Raw genomic sequence first — 25,021 nt, 5'->3', positions numbered from 1 at the left:
GAATACAAGAAGGCAAAGTGGCCAAGGAGGCTTTACAAATAGATAAGTAAAGAAGAGAAGTGAAAGGCAAAGGAGAAAAGGAAAGATATATTCAACTGAATGCAGAGTTCCAGAGAATAGCAAGGAGAGATAAGAAGGCCTTAAATGAACAATGCAAGGAGATAGAGCAAAACAAAAGAATGGGAAAGACTGGAGATTCTCATCAAGAAAATTGGAGATATCAAGGGAACATTTCATGAAAGAATGGGCATGATAAAGGACAGGAACGTTAAGGACTTAAAAGAAGCAGAGGATATTAAGAAGAGGTGGCAGAAGTACAAAGAACTATACAAAAATGTCTTAATGACCAAGATAAACTCTATGACTGGTCACTCACCTAGAGTGAGACAAACTGGAGTGTGAAGGCAAGAGGGCCTTAGGAAACAGTACTAGGAACAAAGCTAGTGGAGGTGATGGAATTCCATCAGAGCAATTTAAAATCATAAAGATGATGCTGTTAAAGTGCTGCACTCAGTATGTCAGCCAATTTGGAAAACTTAACAGTAGCAACAGGACCAGAAAATGTCAGTTTTCACTCCAGTCCCAAAGAAGGGCAGTGGAAAAGAATGTTCACACTACCATACAATTGTGCTCCTTTTACATGCTAACAAATCAATGCTCAAAATCCTTTGAGCTAGGCTTCAGCAGATCATTAATTGAGAACTTCCAGATGTACAAGCTGGGTTTCAAAGAGGCAGAGGAATCAGACATCAAATTGCCAGCATTTGTTGGATCATGGAGAAAGCAAAGAAGTTCCAGAAAAACATCTACTTCTGCTTCATTGACTACGCTAAAGTCTTTGACTATGTGGATGACAACAAACTGCAGAAAATTCCTAGAGATGGGAATACCAGACCACCTTACCTGTCTCTGAGAAAGAGGTCAAGAAGCAACAATTAGAATTGGACATAGAACAACAAACTGGTTCAGATTTTTTGAAAAGAGTATTACAAGGCTGAATACTGTCACCCTGCTTATTTAACTTCTATGTAGAGGACACCATGCAAAATGCACATGAATGAACATTGGGCTGGATGAAGCACAAGTTGGGGTCAGGATTGCTGGGAGAAATATCAACAACCTCAGATACGCAGATGCCACCACCCTTATGGCAGTAAGCAAAGAGGAACTAAAGAGCCTCTTGATGAAGGTGAAAGAGGAGAGTGAAAAGACTGACTTGAAACTCAACATTCAAAAATCTAAGATCATAGCATCCAGTCCCATCACTTCATGGCAAATAGAAGGGGGAAAAGTGGAAACAGTGACAGATTTTATTTTCTTGGGCTCCAAAATCACTGGGGACAGTGACTACAGCCATGAAATTCAAAGACACTTGACCCTGGAAGGAAAGCTATGATGAACCTAGACAGCATATTAAAGAATAGAGACCTCACTTTGCCAACAAAGGTCCATATAGTCAAAGCCATGATTTTTCCAGTAGTCATGTATGGATATGAGAGTTGGACCATAAAGAAGACTGAGTGCTGAAAAATTGATGCTTTCCAATTGTGATGGTGGAGAAGAGTCTTGAGAGTCCCTTGGACTTCAAGAGATCAAACCAGTCAATGCTAAAGGAAATCAACCCTGAATATTCATTGGAAGGACTGATGCTAAAGCTGAAGCTCCAGTACATTGGCCACCTGATGCAGAAAGCCAACTCATTGAAGAAGATGGTGATGTGGGGAAAGATTGAAGGCAAATGAAGAAGGGCACAGCAGGGCATGAGATGGTTAGATAGCATCACTGACTCAGTGGACATGAATTCACACAAACTGTGGGAAATATTGGAGAACCGAGGAGCCTGATGTGTTACAGTCCCTGAGGTCCCTAGTCAGACAGGAGTTAGCAACTGAAAAACAAGTGCTTATACCATTCTCAGATCCTCTCCTCCATTCCTCAGTGCACCTCACCTCATCTCACCTCATCCCATATTCTGGCTACTTACAATTTCTTTTTGTAAGAACAAATCTATTTGTCAGTTCCTCTATCTACCCTCTCACTTCTGGACCTTGAGCTTAGGCCAGGATTATACTTTGTTCACCAATATATTCCCCATGCCTTCCTGGGCATCCTATTAAGCACTCAGAAGTGTTTGTCAAATGAATAAATACACAGTTGAACTTTTAAATAAATGATGAATATGTGGAAACATCATATGTCTCTTCCTCCTCTCTTATGAACATTATGATTTGGTGTTTAGTTTTATTTAGAACTATTTATCTAATGCTTTTTTTTCCCTAATCTTTATGAAACTCCTCTCTCTCCCAAACATGATTTGAAACATTTAGAAATATTTATTTTCTTGGAAAGGAAAGGCACTGGCATTTTAAACTGGATGTATATTTAGTATGTTCAGCTTTATCCCATTTGGCAATTAGAATGTTTACATAAATTTGCAAGCTTATCTTCCTAATAGCATAAATATAAACACAATAAATATTTACCCATATTTTCTGATCCTTGAGAATATGTAAATATTTAAATATGGACTTATTTCTTGAGAAAGCATTTTTTAATGGAAAGTCATAGACAAAATAATAAAAGTCTACATGGTAAGACTTTTGATAGCAAAGCTCCTCTTCTTAAATCAGTTCTGTCAGGAAAACATGAGGCCACAGAAGTAAAATTTAAGTAGGGCATAGCCAGGCTTCTTTCAAAAATATCTCAGTAGAAGCAGCTTTTTGTTTCGCATTAAGCCAGACTTCTTCCTTGTCAGCACACTGTCCATTAGGTTTTCACTAGTGGAACAATATCTCAGCTCAGGTTAGAGTTTTTCTGTTTATTTCTCTATATTTTAACCTAGAGGTTACTGATTGATGTAAGCTATATGTTTATATTCCTGACAACAGATAGGTGCCCTAATGATGTATTTCTCTGGAAATATTCATGTCTTCTTTTACTTCCTTTTTTATTGTTTCATAAGCCTTCAAGTCTTGATTACTTCCTAAACTATACTGCCTAGAAGAGTCTGGGTCCCATTCAATAATGTTTATTACTAAAAATTATCATAAAATGTCACCAGTATATCACTTTATTTATAGCACATGTGACTAAATAGATCCCTTGTTGAGCATTATTAAAGTGTCTGTGTTGAATCTTTAATTTTTCATTTTGTATAATTCAGTTAAATATCTGTTTTAATCTGAAACTTAATATAAGGACTCTAATAAGATTTATTTCCTTTAGAATAAAATTGCACTGTTTAACAATCCTAACAGATTTGCTACAGACTTTTTTTTCATTTTCATCCTAAAGGGGCATGATTAAGAAAATGAGTTACATAATTGACTTGCCCGTTACATGAAGCAGGTCACAGCCTCCCAGGCCTGCCTGCACTTCTGTTGGCTTAACCACAGGTCACACCAGTGAAGCCTATATACACAGTTGTAACATTTGCTCTCTTTAGGTTATTCAGATTTTTATAGAAGTATCTTGCTTTTTAATAGAATTTTCTTTATGTTCTTTGGTTTTGGGAACCTTGTTCACACACACAAGAAATTGTATGGCCTTTAAGAATGTCAGTAACCCATCTAATTGCTTTTAACTGTAAGTTTCGTATGAAAAGATTTGATTTGTTACTTCCAATCATGCCATTGTACTTAAATTGTGAAAGATGATGAATATTTTCTAAATATTATATTTTATAAAGGCAGACCGTATTTACTCCATTAGATATTTTAGAGTTTAGCATCCCAGTTTAGTCTAAAATGTTTTATCATCTGCACCTATTGTTTTCTTACCTCCACAATCTTGCTTATCTGTATTCAGAATGCAAGACTTCACCTCTGTCATTTTTTTTCCCTCAAAACTCCACATCCTTCAAGAACCAGCTTGTCATAGCACCCCTTAGATGAAAACATTCTCGATTTATTAGTCATGCTGATCTTACTAGTCACTATTCTTCCCTAGTCATTTAGTGTAATTTGATAATGTCTATCACTTTTTTGGGCAACTAACATCCAAAATTCTTTCTATTCTTTGCAGTTTATAGCAAAGAAGGATTTATTTTCCCTGTCAGATCAGGAAACTAAAATCAAGACAATTCAAGAAACTGCACAAGGATTCAGCCTGTGTAACTTTTTGACTTTCAGACCCACAGTGTCTACAGAGCCTTCCTCGCACTGTAACACCGATGTGAATGCCAGATGACGTATTATTATTTTTTTTTTATCAAGTATGACGTAAAAATATATAACTTGTAGTATAATGTAGACCAAACTGAAATGAAGTAAAGGAGCCTTGTATTTGTAAATGGAATTTTATTTTTATTAGAGAAAAAATTTGATTTATAAGGGTCCAGCTCCTTAAGAATTATATAGCTTCTGATGATTTAAGCTAACAAACTGTGTCTTGATTTAGTCAATCCTTTTATATATATGTTTTAATATCTCATAGTTTACCTCTGTTTCCCTTTTATTTTCTCATGGCTGCTCATTCAATGGAGCAGATTCTTTGGGGTAGCCAGTTCAGCAGCATTTTCCTCTGTAGTTTTACTTGAGTCTTCCCAAGAAGTGTTTCTATGGATAGTACTGAAATGGTTACTTCTAGGCCTATCTAGAAGTAACTACTTAGAGAAAGTAGTCTTAATAATGTCTTGCCACATTCTGTAGTGACAACAAACTGAGAAATATTTTCAGTTCTTTAACTGCTGTACTTTTCAGCTTCAAGCTTGACTTTCAAATATATAGTCATGTTGTCTGGTTTAGGCCTTTATTTCAAATCTTCTACCCAATATATTCCATCTGGCAGTCAACAAGAGAATATTCATTCTCTAAACTCTCCAATGAATCAGCACTGTACTAGGAACCCAGAGACAAGCCATAGACTCTGGGCTTGAGGAGACCACTTTTGCTGGTCTCCTCCTCAAGCATACCTCTCCTATACCTGGTCCTACTGGGCTGTAAAACTTACAGAATTACAATTTAAACCATAAATTTAAATAGGAACTGATAAATCATCTTATTTTACTTAATGAGGAAACTGAGGTCCAAGGAGGAGGTTAAATGACTGTCTAGAAGTCACATGTTGTTTTTGTTGCTCAGTTGCTCAGTTGTGTCTGACTCTTTGTGACCTCATGGACTGCAGCATGCCAGGCTTCCCTGTCCTTCACCATGTCCCAGAACATGCTCAAACTCATGTCCATTGAGTAGGTGATGCCATCCAACCATCTCATCCTCTGTCATCCCCTTCTCCTCCTGCCTTCAATCTTTCGCAACATGAGGGTCTTTTCTAATGAGTCATCTCTTTGCATCAAATGGTCAAACTATTGGAGTTACAGCTTCAGCATTAGTCCTTCCAATAAATATTTAATCCTTTAGGATTGACTAATTTGATCTCGAGTCTTATCCAACACCACAGTTCAAAAGCATCATTTCTTTGGCACCTTCTTTATGGTCCAACTCTCTTTATTTCTTCTGGAGCTATCTCTCAACTTTCTCCAGTAGCATACTGGACACCTACTGAGCTGGGAGGTTCATCTTTCATTGTCATACCTTTGGCCTTTCCATACTGTTCATGGGGTTCTCTAAGGCAAGAATGCTGAAGTGGTTTGCGATTCCCTTCTCCAGTGGACCACATTTTGTCAGAACTCTCCACCATGACCCATTCATCTTGGGTGGCCCTATACAGCATGGTACATAGTTTCATTGAGTTAGAATGTAGCCCACCAGGTTCCTCTGTCCATGGAGTTTTCCTGGCAAGAATACTGGAGCGACGTGCTTTTTCCTCCTCCAGAGGATCTTCCTGACCCAGGGATTGAACCCACGTCTTGCTTCTCCTCCATTGGCAGAAGGATTCTTTACCGCTGAGAAGCCCCAAGTGCTATGGACACACACACAAAAATGGACTGTAGGAGCCTCGGAGAAGGAATGGGGCACTAGTTAGGAGACTCTTACAGTACTGCAGATAAAGAGGAAGGCTTTTAAATCAGAGATGTCCAGAAATGGTAAAAAGTGGTCATCTTTGGATTGTATGTGAAGGTAGATCCAATAGGATTTTCTAAGAGTGGATATTGGGTGACAGAATAAGAGAAAACTCTGCTGACTCTTAAACTTTGAGCTTTGATTCAAGAAATCAGCAGTGTCATCACTGAATGCGGTTCTGCAAACACTACACTCAAGATAAATGAGAAGAAAATTTCTTCCTGAAAGTGCCTCCGGTCTAGTGGCTAACACAAATATATTCACATAATTATAATGCTACTTTGTTGTTATATACCACTTTGCCTCAGCAGTGTTGTCAAAGCACAACCCTAACCAGGGAAGTGAGGAAAGATTTCAAAGCAGAAGTTATTCTGAGCCTGGGCTATCATTCTTCTTGAGTTTGGTATTACATGAGAAGGAAATGGCAACCCACTCCAGTATTCTTGCTTGGAGAATCCCAGGGACAGAGGAGCCTGGTGGGCTGCCATCTATGGGGTCGCACAGAGTTGGACATGACTGAAGCGACTTAGCAGCAGCAGCAGCGGCAACTTGAGTTTAGAAAGACAAACTGTATTATATTCACAGAATTAAAACAATTAGAGTAAACCAAATAAACCAAGCTGTAAGCAAATTTTTGGTTCCATTTCAGACCACAGCCATGCATTACTGATCAGAAACAGAAGTTAAAATCAAGTCCCGTTTCCAATGTAAGTCTTCACATATATGGTATTTTCCATTGCAGGAGCCTTCTTCCTTTATGCTGGATTCGCTTCGATGGGTCTCCTTTTCATCTACGGCTGTCTTCCTGAGACCAAAGGGAAAAAATTAGAGGAAATTGAATCACTCTTTGACAACAGGCTATGTACATGTGGTGCTTCAGATTCTGATGAAGGGAGATACATTGAATATATTCGGGTAAAGGGAAGTAACTACCATCTTTCTGACAACGATGCTTCTGATGTGGAATAATTATCAGCTGCTTATATATTTAGTCATTTAAACAAACTTGGGAGAGAAGAACAGCAATTGGTGACCTCACTGCCCTGCTTTTAATCTGGTTCTTTCCACAGTCTGGTTTTGAACGACTTCATATCCTAGAATATTTGATTCCAAGGAAGATACCATCACAATGACATTTTTTTTCACACACAGAGATGTAAAACATTTATGGAGATTTTAAACTAATAATTATTGAACAAATGTGTGTAATTCCTTCCTGAGATAGTTTAAAATGAATATTGTACCCAGTGACTTCAGTGATATCCTTTTTTCCTAAGACTATATATGATTATTAGTGGCAATTGAGTCAGTGCTAATCCAGCCAAATCATATATGTATGATATACTTACGACAAAGGATGCTAAAATATGGTCCAAAGGTATTTTATGTCAAAGCATAGTCTGTTGGCCCTAATTTTTCCTAAGGATGAGGCGCTTATCTGTGATCAGCTATTAGAAAAAAATTCCATTTAAGCTTTTATCAACAAATTCAAAAGTGTCCCCTACAAGGCCACAGCTGTCCTTATATCCTTTGTATTCTACATTTTCGTTTCTCTCTCCAATTCAAATCTTGAAAATTCTTCAGCAGCTGACTCTGTACAGAATCTTTTGAACATTATAAAAAGCAGGTCTTTTTAGGTTTATTTTCCTACATATTTTTTGCATCAGTTAAGAAGTATACATTTGCACAGATTAGCTAGCAAGTTTTGATAAGTATATTTTATTGCTAGAAAGAAAGAAAAGATTTTTATGGACCTTAAAGATTTTTAACCCTGAGTTAGTCACTTAAGTGTGCAGCTGTAAACACAAAATAGCACTAGATCTTCAACTGTATTTCAGGGTCAGTTTTTGTTCAAGCCAAAATCCCCTATATTCACAACTTCACTCATCAACTCTGGATTCCTACTATTTGTGCCTTCATTTGTGTTACATAAATAGCTTCTAGCAGACTATTTTTCCCCTCTTTTAATCAAATAATTTCTGAAACAAGAAAGGAAGGAAGAAAATCAGCAACAGAAATAACCCTGCTGTTATTTATGTTTGTTTAATTAAGTAATGAGACTTCTATTTTTCTTAACTTTTTATTAACTTTTCCTAAGGGAATTGTCACATTTTATTACATAATGGTACTTGTCTTTTTTTCCTTTTTAATTCTAAGAGTATAAACTGGTTTTTATGTTGTACACTTTCTCATTTTCTCTGACATTCTCTTAAAAATACATACATAGATTTGTCTGTGGGTATATCCTTTTTCTCATGCTTGACTTGGATTTTTTTTCTTCTTGTCTAAAAACTGGGATTTTCCATTGGAACAGATTAATGGTTCTCATATGTGTCTTTAAGAAATGTTGACTTACTATATTTCTGCAGTATTTTTTCAAAGTATTCATTAGTTTCTATGTTCATTCATCAGTGAATTCCAATTTTTGCTCATATATTAAGAACTACATAGTATGTACAAAGTCACTCACAAAATTACTTAGTTCCAGTGAAAATATGAATGAGTCTTCTGAGGTCAGTTAAGAGTGCAAACATTTGATGCATTTTAACGTGTCTCTAAACATCTAATAAAGTATTCTTTGGAGTGAAAGAGTGACTCTAAATTCAGTATATTTCTGCCAGTCTCCAAGATGGTTTGGTCTCTCTCAAAGTCTGGCTTTAAGAATGTCATAAGAACATTATGACAAATATGACAGCTGAGAATGTAGCCAAGGAGGTTCATTCTCTAAAGTTAAAAATCCTTCCACCAACAAAGAGTTTTCTCCCTTTGATCATTTCACATAATTAAACAAATATATATTTTTGAGAGCTTTTTTCCTTGACTTGGGTGCTCTGACAATTGATTTCTAAGGGGATATTAATTTTTATTTTCCCCAGAAAAGCAGATGTGCTTTAACAGAGAAAGTTATTATTCTATTGATATTTCTTATCCCATAAGAAATGTCTTATTTGTATAATATTTCACACAGGTAAAATAAATGGAAAATGAATTATTGTATGATAAAATCAGAATATAATGTGGAGAAAAAGTATTTAAACCCATAAAGTGATCTCTTTAGAAATTGTTTTCCTGATTTATCTAAATAATTCCCACAATTATTCTGTTTATTGAATACATGGCCTTAACTATATGCTTATGCTATATATGCTTAACTATATGAGTATGCTTATACTCAGCTGAGCTGAATGCACAGTAACTTTATCAAAGGAGCAACTGAGCTCATTATTTCCTATAGCAGAACATGGCCTGTTCTCCCTGACATAAGTAGTGTTTTCAACTTTATATCCATAAATGCACATAATAGGGAAAAATAGCCACAGTTCTTGTCTTCTATTCTCAATTCCTTCTGTAAAGGACTACTAGTTATTTATATAATGATAAAGATAATATTCCATATCTTTGAAGTACAAGACAGAGAGGCACAGTATAAGAATTATTTATAATTTTTTAATGACAACTACTTGAAAAGGAACCTTATAAAATTAGGGTATTATTTTTAGATTCAGTGAACATTTATAGTATATTAAAATTTAAGTATTTGAATTTTGCAGGTTTTTTAATAATATGCACCTTCTAAGTTATCAGCATCTTTGGCTACCACTGTCAACTTGAAAACATTCCATTTGAAATATCATCAAATATATATTTTATAGGAAAATTTATATATGGTATGATTTGATCTATCATATTAAAACACATTAAGCATCACACTTTTAGCTGAAATATGTTTCCTTCTAAACATGCTACAAATTTAATAGAAGTATATTGTGATTTAGGAAAATATAGGGAAGATGGTCATAACCTCTATTGAGGCCTAGCTGGATGGCTGGTAAGATATGCACTAGACTTAAGAGAGTATAACATTTCATTTGCATCTGAACACATAGGGCCGAATGTTAAAATCAGATAGGTTTTAAAGATTAGGTATTAATATTTTTCTTAAATATAAAATTCCTAATAATTTTGATTGTTGCACCTTAGTCAATTATTACCCAAAACATGATTTTAATGTATATATAAAAGATCGAAACTAAAATTAGATTTAAAAGGTATTATTTCCAGTAATATGCAGTAGTTAGTTCCCAGATGGAAAATGCTGAGAGTAATGTTATCAAGTACTTTTCATATTTGTATTTTACCACTGAGCCATTTTAGTGTGTAAGAGTCTTAAATTCACCCTAAAATGGGAAATCGGTTAAATTAGAGAATTTAGAAACTGTTTACTATAATTTCAAAATCAGTTATCCAGAGGAAGAATTAACAGGGAAAAATATAAGTCGACAACTTATCCTTTTGCCTTTATATCAGAAAGTAGAATTGAAATGCATTATAACACTCCATAGATCTTGGGGGAAGGGTATTCTATAAAATACTCTTCATGGCATCTAAGAAAATCTCACTAGTTTCATTAACTTAATGACACTAATAAATTTTATAAATGCTATAATACAGTAAGAGGGGTGGGAGGATTCTTTTGACTTTCTTTCATCAGTAATTAAGAACAATAAAATTAATAAGGTGTTTTGTTATAATTAGTTTATTTTACTATTCTCCTAGTTATGAAATCACAAATTACACTAAGCACCTAACAACTAACATTTATATAGTTGTTGTGTCAGTTTTAAACTGCCACATTCAGACATTTTCAGTAACTACAAATAAAAGAATGACATACCATGCCAGGAGCAGAGAATTCATAATATGTACGTTATACCAAAATGTATTGAGTTTTGGATAAATTTTACAACTTATGTGTAGCTTCTGCCTATTAAGAGACTCAGAATTGTTCTCTGGATTAATTTTAGCATCCTGTTTTCTGTCGCTTTCTGTTTTCTTAGCCTTATGTACAATAATGTAAACCTAATTTGATGAAGTGATCCAGGTTGTAACAGCATATCAATTTCAGTATCTTCAGTCCTTCTGGGTGAGCAATATTGCTGCTATTTTCTAGAAATAGAAATCATTTAAAAATGCCAACAGCTAACTGCTCCCAACTCTCTTAAAGATCATCTCTTAGAGAAGGAGATTTTTGTGTGCCAGTAATCATCAGAGAGAGATTTTGTAAGTATTAATGATGTTCAGAAATACATGAAAGAATTTTATCTCATAATTTGCTTGTGAGTGTAAAACAATACAATTCTCATAAGTCTTTTCTTTATATGTATAAAACAGAGTCTGTTACACTTGAGTGATTTGGTCTGTGGAATGTTAAATATCTATTTTCATTTAGCAGCAATATTCAGCTTTTGATTTTAGACAGTTAAGCCCATGCATTTGATTTTATCATATCAATATAATAAGAAAAAGAAACATAGCTTACAAGTACTAAAAATTAAAAACCACAAATATTTTGTAAAATTTTAGCAAATTTACCATTATTCCATCTCATTTGAAGGTTAAAAAATGAGACTCAACTCTCACCAAAGTAGAAATTTATGTTCTACATGTCCAAACTGGTTCCTAACAGCTTTTGGACTATATTTCACTTGATGTTATAGTATCTTTTATTTGTACTAACTGTTCAAATTTCTATTTAAAAGCTCTGATATACATCTAGATTAAATGGAAACACAGTTTTGTGCTTTTAAAATATGTTTTCAAAATGTATATTTTAATTTCCAAGAGTGCATGTCATATAGTGTTTAATTCATGTCTTAACAAGTCCAATATAAATATTTATTCCTACATGTGACATGAGATATCTCTTAAAATTTGAATATGTATCATTTCCTTCAAAGTCATTCTAGCTATAGTTGTATCAAAGTATTGTATATTTTATGGAGATTTAATGATGTATATGTAAATGTTTTTTAAGTTATTTTATTGAAGTTCAATCTTTACATAAAATTAAATCTTTTTTTTAAAGTGTCAGTGCCAGAACTGTAAATGAAAATAATCAAATAAAAGTTAAGACAATTCACTACTCATTTATCTTCCTTGTAGGTTTATATTTTAACCAATTATCTTCTTTGGATTTTAGAATCTAGGTTACATAGTAAAGGCATCTACAAAGATTACCTATATCTGTATATTTATGCAATGCTATTCATCTTAATGATATTGTAACTTTAAAAAATATTTTAATACCTAAAAATTATTGCAAGGAATTATTCTGAATAGTAAATATAAAGCTCTGAAATGCTCAGAAATCCTTGAAGAAATTTCTTACTGTTGTCAGAACCAGACGTTGACATGAACCATTGTGTCAGACTGACAAAAATTATTTGAGGTTGTTGCTTTGTAAATGAAAAAATACCTACTGGATGACCAGTTGACAGTTCTTTTTGGAATCATGTATGGCATTCTCCATTACCATTCTCCCCCTGTAGCTTTTATTGGTAAGCATTATATTATTGTTTGATCTGTGTAGCCATTAGACTTACCTCTCCGTAGTTAGGGTGTGCCATCTTGAGTCCAACTGTAGAACAGGTTTGAGGAGATCCTCTGAAGACCCTAGATCCACTGTCACTCAATGGCTTACAGTGGAGTTGCATCTTAAGCAAGGATTCTGATGTCAACAGGTAAGAAAAAATTCCTACAGTTAAAATGACCCTTGAAAAGCCCCTAAGTTATGCATAAAGTGTCCACACATCTTAACACCTGAATAGTGCATTTCATATCTGTATCAGTGATCATCAAAGTCTTCATTTAATTATCCAGTCTTATTGGAATGCTGTCATCCTTTTCTGGGTACTAAAACAAGTTCAGAACATTTTGGTGACTTGTCCAAGATCACACACTAGGAAGTATGTACAAAATTTTTCTGTGCAGTGATTACTCTACAGTCTTTCTCTCTTGGTCCTCATTTGGAATGTCTTCTTGTCAGATCAAGGCAGAAAGACTGAAAAATAGACATTGTGTTTTTCCTGTATTAGAATTGAAAGGATATGCAGGAAAACAATCAGATACCTCATTTTAACCTGGACTATAGACACAAATCTTGAAAACTTTTGATCTGAAGATTCTTTTCCAAATATGAAGCAGTATACAAATGGTCCCCAAGTTAAAGAGGTTCAAGTTAATCTTTCAACTATAAGAAGATGTGAAAATGATTCATATTAAGTAAAAATTATACTTTGAATTTTTAATTTTTATATTTTCCTGGGCTAGCCAGATCTGGTACAATAGTCTCTCCTGTGATGCTAGACAGGACAGCAGCCAGAGCTCCCAATCAGCCATGAAATCACCAGGCTAGAAAACTGATACACTTATAACCATCACATAACCACAGAGCCATTCTGTTTCACTTTCAAAATAGTATTCAATAAATTGCATGAGATAATACTTTATTATAATATAGGCTTTGTGTTAAATGATTGTGCCCAACTATAGGCTAATGAGCCTAATTCTGAACACATTTCAGGTAGGCTGGGCTAAGCTACAATTTCACTAGGTTAGTATTAAGTACATTTTCAACTTAGAATTGGTTTGTCAGGGTGTAACCCCATCAGAAGTTGAGGAATATCTATATAGTACATTGTTTAAGAGATCAGGCTGATGCAAATTGCCTAGGTTTGGATCCCAGCTTTTCCAGTTACTGCCTGGTATCCTAAATTACTGAGTTACTCTATGTTTCACTTTCCTATATATATATATATAAGTGAAGATGTTACTAACTCCCTCATATATGTGGCAGGGAGGGGTCACGTCAGTTAATCATGTAAAGCACTTAGAGGAGTGGGACATTCCTTAGGGATTGGCTGTTCTTAGTATCATCATCCATATGCTATCCCTAATTCTGCTAAGACCATGATATGCATATAAATTCCCTTCCTTGGGAACAACTATTAGGGGCAGGAGCACATGGGTTTCTTTGACATGTATCATGCAGGCTGTGTGAGTGCAGCAACCAGAATTCTCCTGACCAGAATGGTTTAAGCTGACTTTGCTGACTAGCCTGATACCCCTCTTCCTTTCTCTATCTCTTCCGTGAACATCCACGTGAATGGCACAGTGGATGAGTACAGCCTTCTCATATTCTCCAGATTAACAGGATGTAACATGCAATTGCTATTTATGTGATTTCCCAGCCATGAAAAAAAATTAAATCTCTCGGTTAATTTTCATTTAAATTCCTTTCAGCTTTTAAAATATAATTTTGAAATCTTCTCCAGTTGACAATAGACACTAACCCTTCACCAATAGGCTATATTGAAATTAAGCTCATATTATTACTGATGCTATTAATTTAATATGGAACATTGAAGGTATTTTTACCTCTTAATATTTTATGTACTTTTTCACTAAAGTTACAAAAATTAATTCCAGATGGTCACCATGCAGAGGAAGTAATTTTTTTTACATGAAAGAAAATATCGGCATTTAAATGTTAAACTCAAAAGATAGATTTTATAGAGCAGCATCTCTCAAAGTGTTGTCCCCAGGCCAGTAGTGCTGGCATCACCAGTGAATTCATTAAAAATGCAAATCTGTGGGCCTCACCCAACCTACTGAACCAGAATCTCTGGAGATGTAGCCCAGGAAACTTTTTAAAAATATAATTGACATATATAACACTGTGTAAGCTTAAGGTATACAAGGTATTGATTTGATACATTTATACATTGCAATAGAATTACCACCATAGCCTTATCTAGTACATCTATTATATCACATAACTATCATTTCTTTTTTTGTTGTGAAACAAGATCCAGTCTCTTAGCAATTTTGAATTTATAATACAACACTGTTATCTGGAAAGCTCACCAGGACTTATTTGTTTGTACCAAATTTGTACCCTTAATCATCTCCCCAGTTCCTCCAACCCCCAGCCTGCTAACCGCTATTCTACTCTCTATTTTTACAAGTTCAGCTCTTTTAGACAAGGAAACTATATTTTAACAAACTCTCCAGGCAGTTCTTAAGAATGTGATGTGGGAACCATTGAATTAGAATTTTGAAATTGTCACTTTAAAAAGGAGTCAGTAGTATGTTCTTTAAATAGTAAGCTCATCTACTGAAAAGTGAACTTATTGAGTGGATTTATCTTCAAGTTACTTAGGAATTCATAAAGCTAAGTCACTTCCACCTCAGGGGTTTGCACACGGTGTTACTTTTGCCTGGTCACCCTATTTGTGCGCCTCTTTCTTTTTTATTTTTCAAATATCAGCTCAAAGTCATCTCTGTGGCCTACCTTGATTATGCAACTTAATTACTCCCTTCCTCCCCCAGTATATTACCAGGTAACCTTGTTTTATTTTCTTTCTAGTACTGTCACTACTTGAAAATTATTTTTATTTCTTGTCTGTTTCTCCCACTAGAATATATACAACATGAGAGCAGAGAATTTTTATTATTTACTGCTGACTCTCCAGCACCTCATATAATGCCAACCATATAGTATGTGCTCAGTAAATATTTGAAGAATAAATGGATGCATGCATCACAGGTGCTTCTGTGGTCCATGAAGGAAGAGCGGAAACTTTTTATAGGCTAAAAAAATGATTAAAATGACACCATGACACCAGACCAATATCAAAAAGCATGCTTTGAAGACAAACTTGTATAAGAAAGTTATTTTAACCAAACAGCAAATTCCATGTGGTATATGAATGTATGTGTATTCACATAAACACATGTGGATGATAAATTTTGTTATAATTCCTATTTAAAAAGGATAAATCTAATAGCAAAAGTTATTAAATATTAGGATTATAAGCTTAGAGTGGAATTTTCATGATTTATAATAAATTAATCTACTTATACATTTTGTTTATAGGTAACAACTCACTATATGCCAGATACTTTATAAATATATCATTTTATTCTATCTTCACAGAAGTCCTATACAAAAAGGACTGTTATTACCACTACTTTGTAGATGAGGAAATAGTTGAGTTACAGGAAGTATAGTAACATATTCAGTAGCATAACTTGTAGAGTCTGAACTTAGACCCAGGTCAATTTCTGTCACTATTGTGTTTTGTTTTGTTTTTTACAATGAGCTTTATCATGGAAAAATTGAAACCTGCCACTAAATGAAAATTTTTGTACTATTTTCTTCCTACAGGGTCACTAGTTATGGATTTAGAAACTAAAACATAACCAAAGGGTAAAGCGTAACAGTATAATTTAGAGTCAGATGTGAAAGGATTCCCCAGTGGTACAGTGGTAAAGAATCCACCTGCAACACAGGGAATGGCTACCCACTCCAGTATTCTTGCCTGGATAATTCCATGGACAGAGGAGCCTGGCAGGCTAAGTCCATGGGGTCGCAAAGAGTTGGAAATGACTGAGAAACTTGCACTTTCACTTAAATAAAAAATGGTCAGTAATTTCTGAAAACATGCCTGAATTTACATTTATGAATTAACCCTGAGAAACCTAGTAAGTTTCCTTGCTCTAAAGTCTTCTCTGTCTGAACTGAATATAGCTACTCCAGCCTTTTAAGAGATCAAATTGCCAACATCTGCTGGATCATGGAAAACGCAAGAGAGTTCCAGAAAAACATCTAGTTCTGCTTTATTGACTATGCCATAGCCTTTGACTGTGTGGATCACAATAAACTGTGGAAAATTCTGAAAGACATGGGAATACCAGACCACCTGATCTGCCTCTTGAGAAATTTGTATGCAGGTCAGGAAGCAACAGTTAGAACTGGACATGGAACAACAGACTGGTTCCAAATAGGAAAAGGAGGTACGTCAAGGCTGTATATTGTCACCCTGTTTATTTAACTTATATGCAGAGTACATCATGAGAAACGCTGGACTGGAAGAAGCACAAGCTGGAATCAAGATTGCCGGGAGAAATATCAATAACCTCAGATATGCAGATGACACCACTCTTAAGGCAGAAAGTGAAGAGGAACTCAAAAGCCTGTTGATGAAAGTGAAAGTGGAGAGTGAAAAAGTTGGCTTAAAGCTCAACATTCAGAAAACAAAGATCATCGCATCCGGTCCCACCACTTCATGGGAAATAGATGGGGAAACAGTGGAAACAGTGTCAGACTTTATTTTTCTGGGCTCCAAAATCACTGCAGATGGTGACTGCAGCCATGAAATTAAAAGATGCTTACTCCTTGGAAGGAAAGTTATGACCAACCTAGATAGCATATTCAAAAGCAGAGACATTCCTTTGCCAACAAAAGTTCGTCTAGTCAAGGCTATGGTTTTCCCTGTGGTCATGTATGGATGTGAGGGTTGGACTGTGAAGAAGGCTGAGCGCCGAAGAATTGATGCTTTTGAACTGTGGTGTTAGAGAAGACTCTTGAGAGTCCCTTGGACTGCAAGGAGATCCAACCAGTCCCTCTGAAGGAGATCAGCCCTGGGATTTCTTTGGAAGGAATGATGCTAAAGCTGAAGCTCTAGTACTTTGGCCACCTCATGCGAAGAGTTGACTCATTGGAAAAGACTCTGATGCTGGGAGGGATTGGGGGCAGAGGAGAAGGGGACGACAGAGGATGAGATGGCTGGATGGCATCATTGACTTGATGGACGTGAGTCTGGGTGAACTCCAGGAGTTGGTGATGGACAGGGAGGCCTGGCGTGCTGCGATTCATGGGGTCGCAAAGAGTCGGACACGACTGAGTGACTGATCTGATCTGATCTGATCTTAGCTTGTTATATCTTGCTCTTTACTTCTAATGTATATGTTTTATATTTAAAGTAGGTTTCTTGAAGGCAATGCATAGTTGGATACTGTTTTATGATCCACTGTGACAATCCATTTTTTTAATTGGTGTATTTAGACCATTGACATTTAAAGTAATGTAGTATCTATCATATTTGCTACTATTTTCTATTTGTTGCCTTTGTTCTGTATTGTTCTATGTTTTCCACTTTTTCTGCCCTTTGTGATTTTAATTGAACATATTACATATATGATTCCAGTCCTCTTTATATAAGCATATCAATTATAATTTTTTTCTCATTCTTTAAAGTGATTTCCCTAGAGTTTCCAATATGTATATGCAACTAATACAAGTCCACTTCAAATAACACTATACTCCTTCACAAGTAATACAAGTACCATATAGTAACAAAATATTCCTAATTTCTCATTTCTGTTCCTTGTGTCTCTGCTTTCATTCATTTCATTTCTACATAAGCTATTCATTGGATGCAATGTTTCTATTACTATTTTGAATAAACTGTTTAAACAATTATGGATAAGAAAAATAAAAGTTTTTAATTTACCTTCACTTGTTCCTTTTGTGTTGTTGTTGTCCTCTTTCTGACATACATAATATTCTTTCTCTCTGAAGAACTTCTTTTAACATTTCTTGCAAGTTAGGTCATATAGCAAAAAAATCCCTCAATTTTCATCTGAGAAAGTCTTTCTTTTTCACTTTTGAAGGCTAATTTTACAAGACCTAGAATTCAAGGTTGGTATTTTTTCTTTTTTCTCTCAATACCTTAAACATTACCACTCCACTCTCTTCCTGCTTACCTGGTTTCTAAGATATCAGATGTAATTCTAACATTTGCTCCTCTATAAATAAGGTGTTTTTTTTTTCTTCTGGCTTTCTTCAAGATTTTTTCTTTATTTTTTATTTTCTGCAGTTTGAATATATCTGCCTAAGTGTAGGATTTTCTGGCATTTATCTGAGCTTCCTAGATCATTGATCTGTTATCCAATGTAAATTTAAGGAAGTTTCAATCATTATTGCTTCAAATATTTCTTCTGTTTCTTTCTTCTACCTCTGCTATTTCCATTATATGAAAGTTACACCTTTGGGAATTGTTCCACCATTCTTGGAATTCCCAGGTAGCTCAGTGATAAAAAATCCACCAATGCAGCAGATGCACAATTCTTGGATATTCTGTTCATTTTTTAAGCACCTTTCCCTCTTTGATTTAGTTTTGAAAGTTTCCATTGACATAATCTGAAGTTCAAGGATTTTTTTCTGAGCAGTGTTGAGTCCATTAGTGAACCCATCAAAGTCAGTCTTCATTTCTGTTAAAATGTTTCTGGTCTTTAGTGTTTCTTTTAGATTCTTTCTTAGAACTCTCTGCTTTCTGCTTAACATTACTCCTCTGCTCTTACATGTTGTCTGCTTTTTCCATTAGAGCCTTTAGCATATTAATTATAGTCAAAACAAATTCTCACTTTGATAATTTCAACATCCTCGGCATATCTTAATCTAAGTCAGATGCTTGTTCTGTCTCTTCAAACTGTGGTTTTTGCCTTGTAATACGTCTTGTAATTTTTTTGTTGAAAGCTGGGCATGATGTACTAGATAAAAGGAACTCGAGTAAATAAGCCTTTAGTGATACAGTAATAGGGTATGGGTAGAAAGAAAGTGTTCTATAGTCCTATGATCAGGTCTCACTATTTAGTGAACCTGTACCCCTGGGCTATGAATTCTTCTTCACAATTCTTCTCAATTTTTTTCTTCCCTTAGGTGAAACAAAATGTCTATAGGGAATTGCTGTTACTGCTGCTAAGTCGCTTCAGTCGTGTCCGACTCTGTGCGACCACATCACACTCCCCTGTCCCTGGGATTCTCCAGGCAAGAATATGGAGTGGGTTGCCATTTCCTTCTCCAATCCATGAAAGTGAAAAGTTAAAGTGAAGATGCTCAGTCATATCCAACTCTTAGCAACCCCACGGACTGCAGACTACCAGGCTCCTCAGTCCATGGGATGTTCCAGGCAAGAGTACTGGCGTGGGTTGCCATTGCCTTCTCCCTATAGGGAACTAGTGAGGGGTATTTCCCTTCTTCAAGATCAGTTAGACTCCAATAAAGTCCTGCTGCTGCATCACTTCAGTCGTGTCCAACTCTGTGTGACCCCAGAGACGGCAGCCCACCAGGCTCCCCCGTCCCTGGGATTCTCCAGGCAAGAACACTGCAGTGGGTTGCCAATTCCTTCTCCAGGACATCTTCCCGACCCAAGGATTGAACCCAGGTCTCCTGCATTGTAGGCAGACACTTTACCGTCCAAGCCACCAGGGAAGTCCTTACATGCCAGACTATAAGCCTAATAAGCTTTCTCAGCTGTATAAAGTCCTAGCAGGTAGTAATTTTCTATTGACCTTGTTAAGAACAGAATGCTCTGGCCTATTTCAAAATGATTCCTTTTTCTTCCTCCTATCAGAAGCTTGAGAGAATGTTTCCCAATCTCCACTGTCAGAACTTGGTAGAACTCTTAGAAATAAAGCACAAAAAATTGTATAGGAGCCTCAGTATTACTGTGACCTCCTGTAATTATTAATTCTTGGAACTTTTCCACACTGAGCTTCCATAAAGTATGATTTAGTTTTGTCACCCTGGCACCTGTTTCCATAGAGGTTTCTGTCTTGACTTTCTGCTTAGTAAGTTGTGCTTCTCTGTGTCCTCCTGTCTCCAGTTTTGTTGTTGTTCAGTTGCCCAGTCATGTCCAACTCTCTGTGACCCCATGGACTTCAGCATACCAGGCCTCCCCGTCCCTCACCTGTCTCCAGTTCAGGGGGCAGCAATTTGTCCTGTGGCTTCCTGATGGCTCAGTGGGTAAAGAACCCACCTACAATGCAGGAGCCACAGGAGACACAGGTTTGATCCCTGTGTCAGGAAGATCCCCTGAGGTAGGAAATGGCAACCCACTCAAGTATTCTTGCCTGAAAAATCCCATGGACAGAGGAGGCTGGTGGGCTACAGTCCATGGGGTCATAAAGAGCTGGACATGACTGAGTGCTCATGCTGCTGCTGCTGCTGCTAAATCACTTCAGTTGTGTCCGACTCTGGGAAACCCCATAGATGGCAGCCCACCAGGCTCCCCCATCCCTGGGATTCTCCAGGCAAGAACACTGCAGTGGGTTGCCATTACCTTCTCCAATGCATGCACACATGCTAAGTTGCTTCAGTCATGTCCGACTCTGTGCAACCCTATGGACAGCAGCCCACCAGGCTCCTCCATCCACAGGATTCTCTAGGCAAGAATATTGGAGTGGGTTGCCAACTCCTTCTCCAGGAGATTTTCCTGACCCAAGGATTGAACCCAGGTCTCCCGCATTGTAGGCAGACACTTTACTGTCCGAGCCACCAGGGAAGTCCTTACATGCCAGACTATAAGCCTAATAAGCTTTCTCAGCTCTATAATATACAATTAGGAAAACTCCAGCTGACTTAGACAATACCTTTTTATACACTTTAAGAGACCTGTTTTATACAAGGAGGAACCACTGGACAAGTGACCAGAAGATACTGAAGCCTCCTCAGGGGTGGTCACAGGCAGGGAACTCCCTGAACTCCCAGACAACTATAATTTTAGAAACCAAAAATAAATATATTAACTCTATTTTTGAGGTTTAATCAGAAATCTCAGGTAACCTGAAGGTGTCAACAGAGAAGACCTCAAATTACTAGATGATGGAACTCACTTATGAATGCACTTGATAAACATAGTATAGATATAACTTCCAGTTACATGACCTCTTTATCTGTATCAAAAAAAAAAAAAAAAAAGTTTATTTGTGGGAAGAAACCCGAGAAAGTGGCCTATTATGAAAAAGCATCCAGCTAAACACAAAAAAGGAAACAACAGTCACTGTACTATATACCATCTCTCCATACCCCAAGAGCGACAAAATGAATCGTGACAAAATTTCTCTATCCTCAGTGATACTGATTCTCCTCAGTAAAATGAAGATAAAACATTCTAATCATATTCCCCAATAAGATGGTGATTAAGCTGATTGAATTCTATTCAAATGATTATATGTCCCCAGGATTATCATAGGTCCTGTGTAAGCTGTTCTTATAAAGGAGAGGATGTGACCCATGAGAAGCTTAAAGTCCAGTTGGAATGACAGAAAAGGAGACATGCAAATCCAATGAAAATTCTAAAGGCATAAGAAAAATAATTTTCCAGGGAGAACTATAGAAATTAATTCTAATTAAATTAAGAACACTTGAAGAGTTTTCTATAAATTGAAAATATTTAAAAATGTAAAGGAGCATGCTAACAACTATTAAAGGAGAAATAGATGGTAACACAATGATAGTGGGGGACTTTAATACCCTACTCACACCAACGGACAGATCATCCAGAAAGAAAATTAACAAGGAAACAAGCTTTATTTGATACATTGGACTAGTTAGACCTAATTGATATCTACAGGGCATTTCACTCAAAAATGATGGATTTCACCTTTTTTTCAAGTGCATATGGAACGTTCTCCAGGATAGATCACATCCTAGGCCACAAATCAAGCCTTGGTAAATTGGAAAAATATAAATCATTTCAAGCAAGTGTTCTAATCACAATGGAGTAAGATTAGATATCAACTACAGGAAAAAATTATAAAAAAACACAAACATATGGAGGCTAAACAACATGCATGCCTCTAATTACCAACAGATCACTGAAGAAATCAAAAAGGAAATCAAAATATGCATAGAAATGAATGATAATGAAAACATGACAATCCAAGACCTATGGGATTGAGCAAAAGTAGGGCTAAGAGGGAAGTTCGTAGCAATATAAGCCTACCTCAAGAAACAAGAAAAACATCAAAATCTAACCTTACACCTAAAGCAACTAGGAAAACAAGAACAAAAAAACAAAAAGTTCGTAGAAGGAAATGAATCATAAAAATCGAAGCAGAAATAAGTGAAAAACAAATGAAGGGGATGATGGCAAAAATCCATAAAACTAAAAGCTGGTTCTTTGAGAAGGTAAATAAAACAGAAAAACTCTTAGCCTAACTCACCAAGAAAAAAAAAGGGAGAAGATTCAAATCAATAAAATTAGAAATGAAAATGGAGAAATTACAACAGACAACACAGAAATACAATCATAAGAGACTACTATGAGCAACAATATGCCAATAAAATGTACAACTTGGAAGAAATGGACAAGTTCTTAGAAAAGTATAACCTTCCGAAACTGAACCAGAAAGAAATAGAAAATATAGAAAATTTGAACAGACCAATCACAAGTATGGAAATCAAAACTGTAATCAAAAATCTTCCAACAAACAAAATCCCAGGAGATGGCTTCACAGGTGAATTCTACCAAAAATTTAGAGAAGAGCTAATACCTATCCTACTTAACTCTTTCAGAAAACTTCAGAGGAAAGAAAACTTCCAAACTCATTCTATGAAGCCACCATCACCCTGATACCAAAACCAGACAAAGATGCCACACAAAAAAAGAGAAACTACAGGCCAATATCACTGGTGAACATAGATGCAAAAATTCTAAACAAAATTCTAGCAAAAAGAATCCAACAACATATTAAAAAGATCAAACATCATGATCAAGTGGGCTTTATTCCAGAGATGGAAGGATCCTTCAATATTCACAAATCAATCAATGTGATCAAACCTGAGCCTACTGCATTGCAGGCAGATTCTTTACCAACTGAGCTACTAGGGAAGCCAGCTTAATCAATGTGATACACCATATTAACAAATTGAAAGATAAAAACCATATGATTATTTCAATAGATGCAGAGAAAGCCTTTGACAAAATTCAACTCCAAATTTATGGTAAAAACTCTCCAGAAAGTAGCCATAAAAGGAACATACCTCAACATAATAAAAGCCATATACAATAAACCCAAAGCAAATATTATCCTCAATGAAGAAAAATTGAAAGCATTTCCTCTAAAGTCAGGAACAAGACAAGGGTGCCCACTTTCACCATTACTATTCAACATAGTTTTGGAAGCTTTGGCCACAGCAATCAGAGCAGAAAAAGAAATAAAAGGAATCCAAGTTGGAAAAGAAGAAGTAAAGCTCTCACTATTTGCAGATGACATGATCCTCTACATAGAAAGCCCTAAAGACTCCACCCGAAAATTACTAGAACTAATCAATGACTATAGTAAAGTTGCAGGATATAAAATCAACACACAGAAATCCCTTGCATTCCTATACACTAATAATGAGAAAACAGAAAGAGAAATTAAGGAAACAATTCCATTCACCATTGCAACGGAAAGAATAAAATGCTTAGGAATATATCTACCTAAAGAAACTAAAGACCTATATATAGAAAACTATAAAACACTGGTGAAAGAAATCAAAGAGGACACTAACAGATGGAGAAATATACCATGTTCATGGATTGGAAGAATCAATATAGTGAAAATGAGTATACTACCCAAAGCAATCTATAGATTCAATGCAATCCCTATCAAGCTATCAACAGTATTCTTCACAGAGCTAGAACAAATAATTTCACAATTTGTATGGAAATACAAAAAACCTCGAATAGCCAAAGCGATCTTGAGAAACAAGAATGGAACTGGAGGAATCAACCTACCTGACCTCAGGCTCTACTACAAAGCCACAGTCATCAAGACAGTATGGTACTGGCACAAAGACAGAAATACTGATCAATGGAACAAAATAGAAAGCCCAGAGATAAATCCACGCACATATGGACACCTTATCTTTGACAAAGGAGGCAAGAATATACAATGGATTAAAGACAATCTCTTTAACAAGTGGTGCTGGGAAATCTGGTCAACCACTTGTAAAAGAATGAAACTAGAACACTTTCTAACACCATACACAAAAATAAACTCAAAATGGATTAAAGATCTCAATGTAAGACCAGAAACTATAAAACTCCTAGAGGAGAACATAGGCAAAACACTCTCTGACATACATCACAGCAGGATCCTCTATGACCCACCTCCCAGAATATTGGAAATAAAAGCAAAAATAAACAAATGGGACCTAATTAACCTTAAAAGCTTCTGCACATCAAAGGAAACTATTAGCAAGGTGAAAAGACAGCCTTCAGAATGGGAGAAGATAATAGCAAATGAAGCAATTGACAAACAACTAATCTCAAAAATATACAAGCAACTCCTACAGCTCAACTCCAGAAAAATAAAAGACCCAATCAAAAAATGAGCCAAAGAACTAAATAGACATTTCTCCAAAGAAGACATACAGATGGCTAACAAACACATGAAAAGATGCTCAACATCACTCATTATCAGAGAAATGCAAATCAAAACCACTATGAGGTACCATTTCACACCAGTCAGAATGGCTGCGATCCAAAAGTCTACAAGTAATAAATGCTGGAGAGGGTGTGGAGAAAAGGGAACCCTCTTACACTGTTGGTGGGAATGCAAACTAGTACAGCCACTATGGAGAACAGTGTGGAGATTCCTTAAAA

General features: G+C 35.9%; 1 protein-coding gene and 1 long non-coding RNA gene across 4 annotated transcripts in view; one reads left to right on the top strand and one right to left on the bottom strand.

Moving 5' to 3' along the window:
* Positions 1 to 9,367, top strand: part of SLC2A13 (solute carrier family 2 member 13) — a 527,708-nt gene extending 518,341 nt beyond the window's left edge. The window contains exon 10 of the mRNA XM_055580782.1: positions 6,703 to 9,367. Within this exon, the coding sequence (XP_055436757.1) occupies positions 6,703 to 6,929 (227 nt within the window). The 3' untranslated portion in view covers positions 6,930 to 9,367. The remainder of the gene's footprint in view (positions 1 to 6,702) is intronic.
* The window catches only part of LOC129652317 (uncharacterized), a 50,195-nt gene continuing 31,702 nt past the window's right edge, over positions 6,529 to 25,021 (bottom strand). For 2 of the 3 annotated variants that reach the window (XR_008714528.1, XR_008714529.1), the window contains exons 2-3: positions 12,344 to 12,468; positions 6,529 to 6,765 (exon numbers count right to left, since the gene is read on the bottom strand). This is a non-coding gene — a long non-coding RNA (uncharacterized LOC129652317). Of the gene's footprint in view, positions 6,766 to 12,343; positions 12,469 to 12,869; positions 12,991 to 25,021 lie in introns of all 3 variants that reach the window. The other variant, XR_008714524.1, reaches the window with a different exon arrangement.

This window comes from Bubalus kerabau, chromosome 1 (assembly GCF_029407905.1).
Source record: "Bubalus kerabau isolate K-KA32 ecotype Philippines breed swamp buffalo chromosome 1, PCC_UOA_SB_1v2, whole genome shotgun sequence".
Lineage (NCBI taxonomy): Eukaryota > Metazoa > Chordata > Mammalia > Artiodactyla > Bovidae > Bubalus > Bubalus kerabau.
Note: the sequence above shows the minus strand (reverse complement) of the source record. Positions and strands in the feature narration are given on the sequence as shown.